The 15,221-nt window shown below is 43.8% G+C and overlaps 1 protein-coding gene across 1 annotated transcript in view; it reads left to right on the top strand.

Annotated features, from left to right (window-relative positions):
• LOC105919247 (protein wntless homolog) overlaps positions 1 to 15,221 on the top strand; it is a 33,860-nt gene that overhangs the window by 15,900 nt on the left and 2,739 nt on the right. Inside the window, exons 6-11 of the mRNA XM_036137884.1 lie at positions 7,442 to 7,610; positions 9,177 to 9,274; positions 9,463 to 9,526; positions 9,992 to 10,135; positions 12,680 to 12,763; positions 12,979 to 13,132. Of these exons, the coding sequence (XP_035993777.1) occupies positions 7,442 to 7,610; positions 9,177 to 9,274; positions 9,463 to 9,526; positions 9,992 to 10,135; positions 12,680 to 12,763; positions 12,979 to 13,132 (713 nt within the window). The remainder of the gene's footprint in view (positions 1 to 7,441; positions 7,611 to 9,176; positions 9,275 to 9,462; positions 9,527 to 9,991; positions 10,136 to 12,679; positions 12,764 to 12,978; positions 13,133 to 15,221) is intronic.

Raw genomic sequence — 15,221 nt, 5'->3', positions numbered from 1 at the left:
TAATATCTGTAATGCATGTTTTTATAATCCACTATACGCCTGGTTTAAATATCTCAAATTGCTACAGTTTAAAGTGTAAAAAAGACTAAATCAAAGTAGCATTAAATAAGAGGAAAATCAGAAGTGAGTAAAATAAAGTTAAGAATCTTTTGAGCAGCAGGGAGGTTTACCCATTTGTCTCTAGCTGTCTTTTGGTAAAAAACATGCTTACATTCAGACATGTCATACTTGCTGGTAGAGAGGAGTTTATTACAGCCTCTTAAAATCAACAATGTGATGACAACATTAACGCAAACTGAGCTCTGGAATCGGAATACTATCAGCAGATGTCCAAATTACGGTATTGGGATTGGATCAGAAGTGAAGACGATGTTGGTCTGTGCATCCCTGGTAAAGCAGAAGGGAATGGGTAAATGTTTTATTTTATTTTTTTGTTGTTGTTGTTGCTGCAAATTTTAAAGGTTTGGCGTGCATTTGTGTGCAGCTCCTTTTACTCTGAGACTCAGAATAAAATCCAGCATTACCAGTTTCATTCAGAACTCATCTAATTAGTAAACAGCCCATCTGCATCTAAAGGCCCGTTTACACTACACTTTTTTTTTAACCGAGCCGAGACCAGTCCGAGCTCGGTAACCGAGATAACTCTTGAGTTTAAATGGTCAGCAGACTGAACTGGACCGCGCTAGACATAACCGGACTACGGGAAGTGCAGACCAGTTCCTGAGTAGGTCTCGGACTGTTTTTTTTTTTTTTTTTATCCCGGTTATCAGATAACGAAGAGTGCATGAGCAGACCGCCTCATCCCCTTACAGTCAGCTGACTGTCTGCGGGTTTTCCGGCGTGTCTGGCTGCACGTCCCGATTCACACTCCATTCAGACAAATTTCAGATATTCATAATAATACTAGCTTCCTTACCGTGCCACATGATTTCCAGAGATTATTCTGCTTAGCAGTGTGATGAACAGCGTCTGTCGTTGTTTCCTGCGTCTGTAAGTCCTTATTCGTCTGTCTCATCCACGTCCCAAAAGCCGACTCTGTCTAACCATAACATCGTGAATGTTACGGGCGCCGCCATTTTGATTTGCTCAGTCCTGCCTTCAATCCCAGAGAGCAGCAGTACCGCAGATCGTCACTAGGAGGCGAGGAGCAACCAAGGAACCGGGATAGTGTGGTGTGTAAATGGTCGTCTCGGCTTGGTTAACTGATCCAAGCTCAGACTGGTTTCGGCTCGGTTTAACAAGGGTAGTGTAAATGGGGCTAATGTTAGAGGAAAACGCCACAGTTTGCGAGGCTGAGGTGTTGCATGCCTGGCCAGGTGGTCAGGAGCACCACAGTGGACTGTACTTTGTGGCATTAGTGGCCTTAATTTGACCGCAGGCTGACAGGAAATGGGTTTGAGAGGCAAGAAGACATGCGTTAAAGGTCCACAGGTTGAGACTTGAAATCAGGATGGCCACGTTAAGGCCTCTGAACATGGGCAATGTTGTATTTTTACTTTAGAAATGGATTTTAATGCTATATAAGACAACTTCTGCTAACACTCAAATGTCTAAAACTCCTTATCCAGACATTGTAAATCCAAGTATTGGGCACATTTGCCTGGAACAGGTTGTTTAAATGCTATGCTGATAAAAATCTGAACCCATACATGGGATCCAGCGTTTGCGTAACCTCCTGCTGTGCTGGGACAGTGGATCAGTAAAAAGGCAGAAATCTGTGCCGCAGGAAGCACCCGACGAAGCGTAAAACATGTTACGAAATCTTCCAGCACTCAACAGAAGCATGCTGCACATCTTTGAGGACCAACACGCACGCACGCACACACATACCAGCTAAGCAGAAACCCCACACAGACAGAGCGACATGCTCACTCTCATCACACTTGTCTTTTCCAGCTCAGGGCTTTTAGTCCCAGATGACCAGCTAGCTCTCAAGAAGTGACTTGTCGTGCCCCATTTGTGGATGGTAGATGATTTTTTTTTATTTATTTTTTTATGTTGTAAAAGCTTTACTAGAGGTTCCTGCCATGCTTACCCACCAAGGTGTCAGAATGGAAAACCACAGAATCCCTTTAAACTTGGGTGATGTGAGGAAATGTGTGTTTGGTTAAAAAGGCTCACTATAAAACTCATAAGCTACATACAAATATGATTTTTATAGACATACCAACTCATAAACATACATGTGTATTATCATTGCACATACAGCTGGACCTCAGGTTTTTATTTTATTGAAGAGTTCTTTTTATTTTTTTTATTTTTTAGTAATTTGATTTGGAAAATGAAAAAGATTCATTAAACTGATATATATTCAAACTTTTATTTCTATTGTTCTTGATGATTGTAACTTGGCTTATAAAAACCTCAAATGAAGTTCCTCAGAAAATTGCAATATTACATAATATTATTATAATGTGCTATTTAAAAGAATCAACAGCTAGTCCCAGACCAGATCCCAAATTGGCTGCCCGATCACAGTCCTAGACCATTTCCCTGCAGAGAAGAGAAAAACCAGACACCATGGTGTATGCATAATTTGTCTTTTTTATTAAAGGAATACCAGATAATTTATATCACTACAAAATACCCCTCCCCCACCTAGGGGCAGTCCCTAGGATCAGCTAACACTCTAGTCACAAAATAAAAAGCTTGTCTGCTCAGTAACAGAATCAAAGCCAGTGTGTCATTAAAGTCAATTGTAAATACCAACGCTCGGGTCACAGGAGTGTGTGAGTTGAGTTGGGTTGGGGGGGGGGGTGTTGATTGGTAATTTTGTGGCAGTAACAGCACAGTGCCTTAAACAGACTTGTCTAAACATGATATATAGACAACTCCTGCTAACTTCTTTATTCGGCATGTCTTAATAAATAAAATTGCAATTAGAATGACATAAAACATTTTCTAATATCCCACATAAGACCAATACAATTATTTTAAATTCACAAATATGACCCTATTGAGACATACACTATATTGCCAAAGGTGACATCCCATTCCTAATCCATAGGGGTCCAATATGACGTCGGTCCATCTTTTGCAGCTAGAACAGCTTCAACTCTTCTGGGAAGGCTGCCCACAAGTTTTAGGATTGTTTATGGGATTATTTTTACCATTGTTCCAGAAGCACATTTCTGAGGTGACATACTGATGTTGGATGAGAAGGCCTGCTAGTTTCTGCTCTAATTCATCCCATAGGTGTTCTGTCAGGTTGAGGTCAGAACTCTTTGCAGACCATTCAATGTTCCACACAAAATTATCTTATCCGTGTCTCTGTGGACCTTGCTTTGTGCTCTGGTGCAGTCCTGATGGAGGAGGAAGGGACCATGTCCAAACTGTTCCCACAAAGTTGGGAGCGTGGAGTTGTCCAAAATTTCTTGGTCTGCTGAAGCATTCAGAGTTCCTCCACCAAACTTTACACTTGGCACAATGCAGTCAGATTAGTACTGTTCTCCTTTTAAGCACCAAACCCAGACTCATCCATAAGATTAGCAGATGGAGCAGTGTTGTAGTACTCGAGTCCGAGACTCGAACTCGAGTCAGAGTCATTAGCTAAATTTAGAGGCTCGTGACTTGACTTGGACTTGAGCACTGATGACTCGGACTCCTACATTCAGATCATTCTGACTCGGAAATTGAGAAAAAGACTCGACTTTTTTTATATCATTAGGCTATAATTTTAATATGTCATTAGAATATTATTTGGTGTATGATTTTAATATCTAAATGTCGTACCGCGCACGTGACGTCACCATCTCATGAGCAACGCCCCTTGCCGCTAAGGAAGGGCAAACAGTGTGAGAGCGCACGTAGCAACCAGCCATTACACATGCAACAATATGACCGACTTTACAGCTGTTAAACTTTCACAAAAGGATGTCCCAGGCGCCCGTTTTACTAGTAGAACTGTGGAACAACATACCAACGTTCAGCTCAAACGATGGCTTGAGTGTCGAGGGCTCGGAAAGACTGGAAAACGGGCCGAGTTGATAGAAAGGTAAGTCGTTGTTTTTCTCCTGCTCCGCGTTCATGGCGTCATCGGCCGTTTTTTTTTTTGTTTGTAGTCACCGTCCAGGAATCGGTATAAATTTTCCGGCCCGCCGAACAATTTAGTCCGGTCCGGTGGCCAAATGCATCGACCGATTTGCACCAGATTTGTTGTGAGTAATGGGGGAACGTTGCCGAACGCGTTTGTGGGAATCGCCCGGTGGACGGGCGGGGAAAATGCGTGACAGCATCTGCGGTGGTGGGCGGCCGGCGGTGCGCAAACCCAGCCCGCCTGCCGGCACCGCGCCGGTGCGCGAACCCCGCCGGCCGGCCGGCACCACGCCGGTGCGCGAACCCCGCCCGCCGGCCGGCACCGTGGCGGTGGCCAATAGGCCGGAGTGCGCTTGGCTGCGAAGGCCGATCGACGCCCCTTGCGGCTTTAACATCCTTCATATGCGGCCTATCAGCGTACCTTGAGTCGCTGTTGCACGTTCCATAACAACAATGTTTAAAAACCATGGTTAGGAGACGTCTTAGACTTAGAAAAAGCAGTAGTTTTACCGAGTAAAACCAAGGGCAACTACAGCGAAAGAGTTATTAGTGCAATGGAATGTTACTGCTTCATGTCATACATCACACGTCACGGCATGTTCCTACAACGAACTTGGATCAATAGTGACTCGACTCGGACTTGACTCGGAGGAGTAGTGGACTCGACTCGGACTCGACTCGATTTTTTTTTAATGACTTGGACTTGACTCGGACTTGAACACTGGTGACTCGAACCTGGACTCGGACTCGAGGCATAGTGACTTGACTACAACACTGAGATGGAGAAGAACGCTTCATCAACCCAGAGAACGCACCTCCACGGCTCTAGAGTGCATTACACTTGGTGATGTGTGGCTTGGATGCAGCTGTTGACCATGGAGAGGACTGTTTTCATCACTCAGACTGGCAGTGTTCAAAGAGGCGCTGATCTGGAGGAACACACATCATCTGTGCTGTCCTATAGCCACCTTTGCACTGACGCTGTCCTAACCAGACAATCAGAATGTTTTCTAACCAGAAACCATGGGTAGATGGCACAAGGCAAGCTCTGCTGAAGGCTCAGGATGCAGCATTCACATCAGGGGACAGACTGGCCTCCAGCAGGACTGGAAGTGAGCTGAAAAGGGCATCCTGAAGGCAAAGCAAAGATACAAGCAGCACATTGAGGATCATTTTGGCAGCAACAACCCATGTGACGTAGAGAAGCATCAGGACCATCATGGATTACAAGCACAGCAGCTCAGCAATGTCCACCTCTCCCTGCCACCTTAAACAGCCGCTTCACATGCTTCAACTCTCCAAGCAGGAGAAGACCTGAACATCTTCCTCAGCCTGAGGTGCAGCATCAGCCTCTCACCCTGCAGCTGCATCAAATGACCTCCACCTTAAGGAAGATCAATATCAACAAGGCTGGAGATCCAGACATGCTATTGGGTCGGATGCTAAAATCATGTGCTGACCGACCAACTTGCAGGGTTTTTCTGGACATCTTTAACATCTCCCTGCAGCTCTGCATGATCCTTTCCTCCCCAAAGTCCTCAGTCACTGTGCCTGGACCCCAAAAAAAAAAAAACATCACCTGCCTCTATGACTACCATCCTGTTGCTCTGATCCCCGTCATCATGGAGTGCTTTGACAGGATCCTCCTGAAATACATCAAAGACAGCATTCCTACTGGCCTGGACAGCCTGCAGTTCACCTACAGGGAGAATGGTTTAACCGAGGATGCTGTCTCGCTGGCACCTAATGTGGCCCTGACTCATCTGCAGCATCCCAACTTCAGCTCAGCCTTTAACACCATAATTTGAACATAATTTCATAATTTCATGGTTTTTAAGTGTTTGGTCCACATGCAGACACAGAAGGAAGCAGGAACAGTTTTAAGATGTTTATTTTTAGGCTCAACAAAGGATAGGCACACGATGTGTGCAACAGACGAGGTCAGAACGTCAGAGGCCGGAATGACTGCGGGAAGAAAGAGGATATATTACTGCGGATCAAACCAGGACGAAATCTTCCAGAAGTTGCGCCGCTTACCATTTGAATGGGGAGACATATCCGGCGGGGATGAGTAAAAAAGGAACTCTGGGACCGTAACTCTCTGATGGGATATGGTGGCTGAGTGACAGGAGGGCTTGCAGACGTAATGCAGGTGGGGGCCAGAAGAGCACAAATGTGGCGGCAGGCAGAAGGAGCAGCTGGAAGAACCGGAGTGTGACAGACGAACCAGGTGAATCCAGGATGGGGAATCTCATGCCCGGCTTGGTAATACCAAAAGAGTAAGAGTGGAGATGCCAGAGCAAAATCTGAGCAGGCTGGGATTCGGATGACTGGTGCATGGAGCCAACACAGGTGAGTAAATCCAAAACACGACAAACTGGAGAAGACAGGAGACAGGATTAGTCCAAAAGCAGGGTTTGCCAAAACTCACATGTACGAAGCTCGGGAGACAGATCTGTGTCCTAGGCATACCACAACGGGGTAACACTCTGGTGTCTTCCAGCTGTCTGCGCACTCCTTTTAAGCCAGAGACGAGGGTTACCAAATGAGCCGCAGGTACGGTCCATGCCCACCCGTCAACTGAGTTGGAGAGCACGGAAAACAGAGAACCCTGACAACGGCCTTGAAGCTCCACAACCTGGGATCTGCACCGCTCTGCTTCTGGATCAGTGACTTCCTCACCAACAGCCCCTGGGTGGTTAGGAATGGGAAATGCACATCCACCACACTGATCCTCAACACTGGAATGTTGCAGGGGTGTTTCCTAAGCCCTCCTCTCTTCCCCCTCTTCACACACATGTGCTGTGCTATCCACCCCACAAACATGGTTGTGAAGTTTGTGGATAACACCTCTGTGATTGGTCTGGTATCAAAAGTTCAGGCATGTTAAGATTTAATACTGACTGGCAGTCAGGGTGGTACAACCAGTTATTAGGTTTTGGGGCTATTACTTTTTCTGTCATGTTGTTTATTACTCTCCTTCAATAAATTAAATGACATGAAGTTTACATTTTGTGTTTACTTGGGTCATGGTTGTATATTAGAAATGAATCTGAACTGAAACATTTTAGTTGAAGCATAAATCTGAATAAATCTGTAAGGAAGAACTTTTTCACATGCTTAGTCATTACAGCAAGAGAAGGCCAGAGCTCATTCATCAGGATGTCTAATGGTAGGGCTTAACACAGTTAGCCAGAGCTTAACTAACCTGCTGTCCTGCTTGGACTCCTCCTAAAATATGGGCATCATCAAGAGGGGAATCAGATGCTGGCAACCTCATTCTGTTGAATAGTTGAAATGTTGTTGCCAAAGAGGGACAGAGATCCATCTTTAAAAAGAAATCGATTTAATGTTAAAAACGTTATTTATTTATTTTTTTCCAATTATGTTTTTTTCTTTCCCTTAGGGTCATCTTTGCTCTGGGCATCTCCATGACATTCATCAACATCCCAGTGGAGTGGTTCTCTGTCGGCTTTAACTGGACCTGGATGCTTCTTTTTGGAGATATCAGACAGGGTATTTTCTACTCCATGCTGCTGTCCTTCTGGATCATCTTCTGTGGTGAACATCTCATGGTACTGTATTCGTTGTATTCCAACACTGTCCTGTCTGCTAAGAGATTGATTTGCTTAAAGATCTACCAATCATACTTTTGGCTGATATCTTATCTTTGTTTTTGTTGAGCTTTAAGTTACTAATGACTTTAGTTGATTCCAACTTCTCTTCCAGGGCTATAACAAAAGATGTTGTTTGTAGCATCTGGTCCTTCCTAGTAATAGGGGCATAGGAAAAATCCTAGAATACAAGGAAGCAACCATGTAAAGCAACGTACAATCTCCCTCTAAAGTTTCTTACCGTCCTATACCCACCAATAAGCATGAAGTATCTACCAAGTTATATTAGGATAAACTACAGCATGAAAGAGTACACAACCTACCAATATTGATAAGTTGGGTTAATTTACAGGCTGTGAGCTGCTAGTGACTCATTATTCAGTCAATTAACAGAGTATGTGTTTAGAAGAGACTAGATGCATTTAACAGGGTAGTCCTGGTTAAACTGCAGTTCTGCTAATAAACAACAAATGAACAAATATTTCTGAAACAGCATGTCAGAACTGAACAGTGACAAGCTAGCTTACAAATTGCACACGATTGGCACAGTGATTAACATCATTAATAATTTCCTGCCAGACCTGTTATACTTTCATGGAAAAGTACCAGAGATACAACTTCCTGACCAAACAACTTTGTCTGGTCAGGAAAGCACATCTTAAAAGCAGCCGAACCATTAACAACCACTTAGCTGTTTCCATGCTTTAACGCTCCATTCTTTTTCACAAATCCTCTGAATCTTTAATAAATGAAATCTGATAACTAATATAATACCACATTATTTTAAATCAAGTGGTAATACACTTGGGGATTGCAGGTCAGTCTTTATGTTGAAGCCTCTTTAACAGTTTTGATCAATATTGAAAACCCCAGACCAAATTGAAAGCAGACTTTAAATCTTATACATTCTTTCAGTGTCTTATATTAGCTATTAGCAAGGTTAGAAAGATGTAATCTTACCTTACCTTAAGTCAGGAATTTCCAAAAGGCTGCCATCATTTCCAGCATGTTCCATAACTGAATTTAAAGCTTCAGACGGATAGAAATCAGCATCTGTACTGCATTAAATTCAGCCTCTGTGTGACATCATCACTTCATTTGCACAACCCCCTAAATGTGTTTAAAACTTCAGACGATGTTTCTTTGTCACAATTCCAAACTCCCTGCTTTATGTAGGTTTCAGGACCGGCAAGAGGGGCCCAGTAGAAACGGTCTGCCTGAGTCACTAGAGTTTATTTTTCATATATTAGCTTTTTTTCTCTTACACTATCCAAGAGTGGTAACATCGTACTTGTTGCAGGGGTTGTTCACATGTAGCCTATTTGCAGTCACAGCTCAGCTAAATAAGTTCTAAATTGGCTATCTCTTCATGGTTGTGTAGAACTGCTGACATTGTGATCATAAATAGCAGACATGTTTTGGAGAACGACTAATCTCACCGCCGTCAACTCTGCAAAACGGGCTGAGGACTGTACTAGAGCAAAGCCCTACTGTGATTGTCTTGTGTTTGTCTTGCTTCTCTCACAGGACCAGTCGGAGAGAAACCGGTTTTCAGTCTACTGGAAGCAAGTTGGACCAATTGTGTTTGGTTCTTTCTGCCTATTTATCTTCGACATGTGCGAGAGGTGGGGTACAAAGGCTTCACTTTATTTTCTGGTTTTACTTCACCACTTATTAATGGTGCTCATGTGAAATATTGCTAATTTTTTTGTGTTTGTTTGCCTTATATTTTCCTATGAAGAGGGGAATAAAAGATGTTTTCTATCAACAGACTTTGATTGTTGTCTCTCTGTATGTCTTTTTGTGTCACCAGAGGTGTCCAGCTAACAAATCCCTTCTACAGCATCTGGGCCTCAGATATCGGGACGGAGCTAGCTGTATCCTTTTTAAGCCCTGTTTAACTGTACCATGAGGGGAGTCCAGTCATTCAAACAGAGGATATGTGTGAATATTGTTCTTGCTTCTTGTATGAAGCAGTAGGCTGTTATCAACCTGCACTAGGAACTGGGTCAGTCTAGATTGTTGTGATGGAAAAATAACCGAGTGGTGCCACTTGTTTAAGCATTGCATAGGGATTCTATGTATTTATGTGAATCTTGCTGTTTTTGCCGAACTTGCAGACATGTTTTGTATTTTTTTTTCTTCTGTAAATCCCCATGATGTGAAGACATCTTGGAGTCAATCGTTTCCTTTACTACTCTAGAATAATTGGTAACCCATGTTCTTGTCAGAAGGGCCAGTTTAAACATTAGGATTTCAATAAGAATATTTTATATAATGATTGTATACTGATACTCTTATCTCGTATTGGCTTGTTACTTCCTTGACTAGTACTTCCTCAGATGTCATTCATAATTGTTGCAGGAATATGCGCCTGTCTGTACTTCCTCTTCCTGTGTTTCATGGTGTTTCAAGTCTTCCGTAACATCAGTGGTAAAAGGACTTCCCTGCCTGCCATGTCAAAGGCCAGACGCCTGCATTATGAGGTGTGTTTGCTTGGTTCCAGTTTATCCTTGTGTAATTGTTTAATAGATAAATACATACGTGCACTACCTTTTTAAACTATTTGGGGGAAAGCCAGATGATGTCATAGCTTTTTAAGCTTCTGGTTGGCTAATTCACAGCAACTGAGTTCAATAGGGGCACACCTGTGCATGTATCTTGGGAGAACACTTCAAACACTGCTTCCTCTTATGTCATCATTCAAGTAATCCAATAAATTGACTAAAATATTGGGGAGAGAATTGTGAACCTGAGACAGGAAGAAGCCGATACTCTAAAAGCAACATAAAAAGGCCGATTAGAGTCTGCAAATGCACCCAGGGCTAAAGACCTTGATTTTCAGGGAACTCTATTGTCTGAAGCTAAACTTTAAGTCTTCAGCCTATCGTAGGAAACTTGGGGGCAGGGCTGAAAAGATGTGTACCAGGAAGGTGATCTATAACCTGAACCAGGTATACCGGTTTTGTCAGGAGGAATGGGTCATAATTCCACCAAACTGTTTTGAGAAGCTTTGGAAGGATGCAGAAAAGGTTTAAAGGTAGAGTCTGCAATTTTTCTGGAAATGTAAACAAGTCCCTTTTTGAATAACTGCGCAAGACCGTCTTACCTGCTCTTCCGCTCCCCAAGGGGATCGCGTGAAAAAACCTCCCAATTCCCCTCTGGTCTTATTTGTTTCTACGGAGGCCTTCTTCTTCTTCTTCTTCTTCTTCTTCTTCTGTTAAACGTGAATGCAGTTTGCTTCTCGCAACTCTCAGCCAATTTCAAAGTATACGGTTAGAGCAGCAGAGCTACAATGAACGCTTACCCCAAAGCTAACTGGATACAAGTGCACAGCCAGCAAGCGGAAACTAACAAGGAACGAGCACGAACACTGGCGTTACATGAGTGCGTCAGAATTATGACATGTGGGACAACCAATAGATAAAGTGATACCCCTGGACCTCAAGGGACAGAGCGGGGTGAGAGCAGGACCAGTCCTCTGACCAATCACTGCCATTTAGTCTGACTGGCAGACATGTACACATGTACAAGCTAAAGTGTCGAGGATGGTTGGCAATACTGAAAAAGGCTAAACGGGTTCTGGATTGCAAATCACTTCATATTCTGTAGTCTTCAATAGTTCTTCCAGACTTAACTAACTGCAGTGATTTGGGGTAATAAGTATAACAGTTTATTACAACCATGATACATTCTGCAAAAGAATACAATACAGATTAGTCATGGAGCTGGTTTTAGAGGCCACCCTAATTCATTATTAAATTCACTGAAAAGATGAAAGGTGACATTTTGAACTGACTCGAGATGGTCAAGATTCTTCTTTTTTTCAATCACCTAAATAGGGTTTTTCAACGGTCAAGATGAGATCAAATAAAAACATGAATAATCATCTCTAATTTAGCTTTTGAGACCAAAGTTTGAAGCTTAGACCTATTTATTCGCTGAATATAACGGTTTTAATTCATCCATAAGAATGGCACTTCAGTGACATGGCAGAAATATAAATACCAGGGTTTCTGAGGTTTGGTTTGATGGAGGAGGCCAATACACAAAGATGTTGCTTGATTTTAGTTTTTCAGCCTTATCAGAGTTTACCTGCAAGGAGTTGTCACTGAACATTTCAGGTTGTCCTCTTTCATAAATTCAATTAGCTTAAAATAACAGTAGAGCTAAATATCATCAGCATAGAAATAAGACTCATCAGGGAACTGCCTGATTATCTGACATTGGGGGAATGTATATAGCAGAAAGAAAATTGGTCCTGAGCAACACCCCACACAGCAGGCTCTTAAGAGTCTGACATGAACTGGTGAAAACACTGAATGTTCATCCAGAGAAGCAGGATTTAAAGCACTTCAGAGCAACATCTGATAGGCTGACTTCATTGCGGCGGCTTTTTTTTATTAAAATATTGTGATCAACTGTATGAATGTAGCTATACAAATAAACATTCCTTACCATCACCATGTGGTAGCAGAAGCCTATTGCGGTCAGGTTCTGTTAGAAACCAGATTATTCTGTAAACAATGCATAGTCACAACAACAATTTAAATTCACAGAAGTACTAAACGTTGTGACCCGAGTGTAGATAGCATGGCGCTAAATTAGTAACTAACCTGAAAACCTGACTTGCATTCCACCTTGTAAATTCTGTAAGATCCATAAATACAGATGAACCAATAGATCACGCAGATCGGATCAGTCAAACATTCCTGATTGTTGTTCATGTGTGATGGGCAGGCTAAATAATAAAAAATTAGAAGTGTGTGTGTGTGTGTGTGTGTGTGTGTGTGTGTGTATAAAAAAAAAACACAGAACTCGTCAAAATCTGAGTTGACAGGTTAGACCTCAAATTACATAATTTATTACTTGAATACAATGCATAAAGAATTCCCCCTGCCTTGAAAACCGGTAAATGCTTCCTGAGCGCCTCAATATTGACTTGGCCAGATGATCCGATGCATGGTACTGGAATGCAGTTTGTTAACGAGCTCTAATGTGATCCTCCCATTTCTTTCCTCCATTTGTAGGGTCTGATTTTCAGGTTCAAATTCCTCATGCTGGTCACTTTAACCTGTGCAGCCATGACCATCATCTTCTTCATCATCAGCCAGGTGAGCCTTGGTGGTACAGCAAACAATCTGACCGTTTGACTGAAGCCTTCTGGGTTTCTGGCTCGTGTGAAGAACCTTGACAAAGACCATCTGTGTAATACTGTGTGATACACCAGATAAATTCCATCTCCCTCTGAAGTATATCTGCAGACCTGGCAGCGACGTCTAGATGGGTTCAAGAGAAAATGATCCTGAAAGAAATTATTTGATTGCAGGTGAACGAGGGTCACTGGCACTGGGGGGATCACACAGTGCAAGTGAACAGCGCCTTCTTCACTGGCATCTATGGAATGTGGAACCTGTACGTCTTTGCCATCATGTTCCTGTATGCGCCTTCTCACAAACGTTACGGAGACGAACAATCGAATGGTAAGTGCATTGCTGCTAACTACATACTCCTAACTTTAAAAAGGAGTTGGATTAATGGCTAAATTCTGTTAGGTTACCCAGCAGGTTCTTGTTGAAGGCCCAGCTGAAATAATACTTCACTGTGTGAAAGTATCAATGCTTTACTCTAACGTGGAGAGAGAGTATGTCCTCTGCACTAAAGCTGCACATTATTAACCCGGCAACTTTTTAAGGATTGGTGGTGACTGTGAAGAACCCAGATTCCCAGAGGAAGGAAGGCTCTCTGTAGCCTGAGACAGGGATTCTAATGGACACAAGGCTTGCTTCCAGGCAGGAAGGAAAACAGTGAGGAGAGGGAATGGAGGGGTACATGGAAGTAATGAAAACCATTCATCCATCTCTTGTCAGAGTCTGGGGGGGGGGGGGGGAGAGGAGGTCTGAAGTTGTGAATGCTTTCCCTGAAGTCTGTCAGGCACCATATGAGGTGAGGGTCTGTTCTTTCAAACATGAGCAGAATTTGTAGAGACAGCAGGCTCAATTTGCGGCAACTCCAGCTAAGAGTGGTACTTCCGGTGGCAGCTCCAGCTAAGAGTGGTACTTCCGGTGGCAGCTCCAGCTAAGAGTGGCACTTCCGGTGGCAGCTCCAGCTAAGAGTGGCACTTCCGGTGGCAGCTCCAGCTAAGAGTGGCACTTCCGGTGGCAGCTCCAGCTAAGAGTGGCACTTCCGGTGGCAGCTCCAGCTAAGAGTGGCACTTCCGGTGGCAGCTCCAGCTAAGAGTGGCACTTCCGGTGGCAGCTCCAGCTAAGAGTGGCACTTCCGGTGGCAGCTCCAGCTAAGAGTGGCACTTCCGGTGGCAGCTCCAGCTAAGAGTGGCACTTCCGGTGGCAGCTCCAGCTAAGAGTGGCACTTCCGGTGGCAGCTCCAGCTAAGAGTGGCACTTCCGGTGGCAGCTCCAGCTAAGAGTGGCACTTCCGGTGGCAGCTCCAGCTAAGAGTGGCACTTCCGGTGGCAGCTCCAGCTAAGAGTGGCACTTCCGGTGGCAGCTCCAGCTAAGAGTGGCACTTCCGGTGGCAGCTCCAGCTAAGAGTGGCACTTCCGGTGGCAGCTCCAGCTGCCGTAACTAATGGTAGGTTCTCTGGCATCTTGTGGCAGCTGCAGTGGCATGCAGCTGCCACAAGGTGTCACTAAGCCGGCTGACCGCCTGCCGCACTTCTGTTCCTGTTTATGGGCAAATGTTTTGATTTTGGGGTTATTTAATACCTATTCTATATTTTACTTACTTATATATACTTATATTTACTGCTAAATTCACATTATTTAATAAACATGTTTGAACAAGGAAGGTGCCACTATAAGCCGCCACATGTTGAGCTTGCTGTGTCTCAGCTTTTATTGCAAATAATATAAAAAAATATGATTATTTGGAAGTAGTTATAGTCTAACAGGCATCTATAACAAACAGTTTGCCCAAAAACAGAAACAGCAGAGCAGGACGAGCCGTAGCACCTTCTTGGCAGGCACATGCCAGTGAAAGTGCCACCGGAAATGCCGGTGCCTTACCACAGCGTTGTGGTGGGCAGGGTCCGAAATTAACACTCGCCAGTCGCCAAATGCGAGTAAATTTACCGTTGGGCGAGTAAATTTCAGAGGGCTAGCTGCCACATGGCGAGTAAATGTTTGTACCAAATAAATAAAAAATAACATAAAAATAACAAAACCCATCTGGGCTGTGGATGACCCGTTTACAGCTCTGTCCATCCAGAGCTCAGTCTAAACTCCACCTTCTGTGGAGCAGGAGGCATGGGGGGAGAGCGGCTCCCAGATAAAGCCTTCATTCAGAACCAGTCATGGCTGCACGCTGGATCAAAAAGCAGATCTGCTAACCAGATGCATTCTAAAACGGCAATTACTCTGTTTGAGTTTCGTTGTTATTCATTCTGCATTTTTTTAATTATGTGCGCTGTGTTTCTGTGCTTCACTGCTTCACTCTTATTGCTGCCCCCCCCCCCAACCCCCAAAGGAGCCCTTTACAGTCTTCATTTATGCATTTTCCCCACTGTTTATCCAGCAGCTGGATCAGCGTAGAGACGCAGCGTGAACCCCTGCGTG

Source organism: Fundulus heteroclitus, chromosome 6 (assembly GCF_011125445.2).
Source record: "Fundulus heteroclitus isolate FHET01 chromosome 6, MU-UCD_Fhet_4.1, whole genome shotgun sequence".
NCBI lineage: Eukaryota > Metazoa > Chordata > Actinopteri > Cyprinodontiformes > Fundulidae > Fundulus > Fundulus heteroclitus.
Note: the sequence above shows the minus strand (reverse complement) of the source record. Positions and strands in the feature narration are given on the sequence as shown.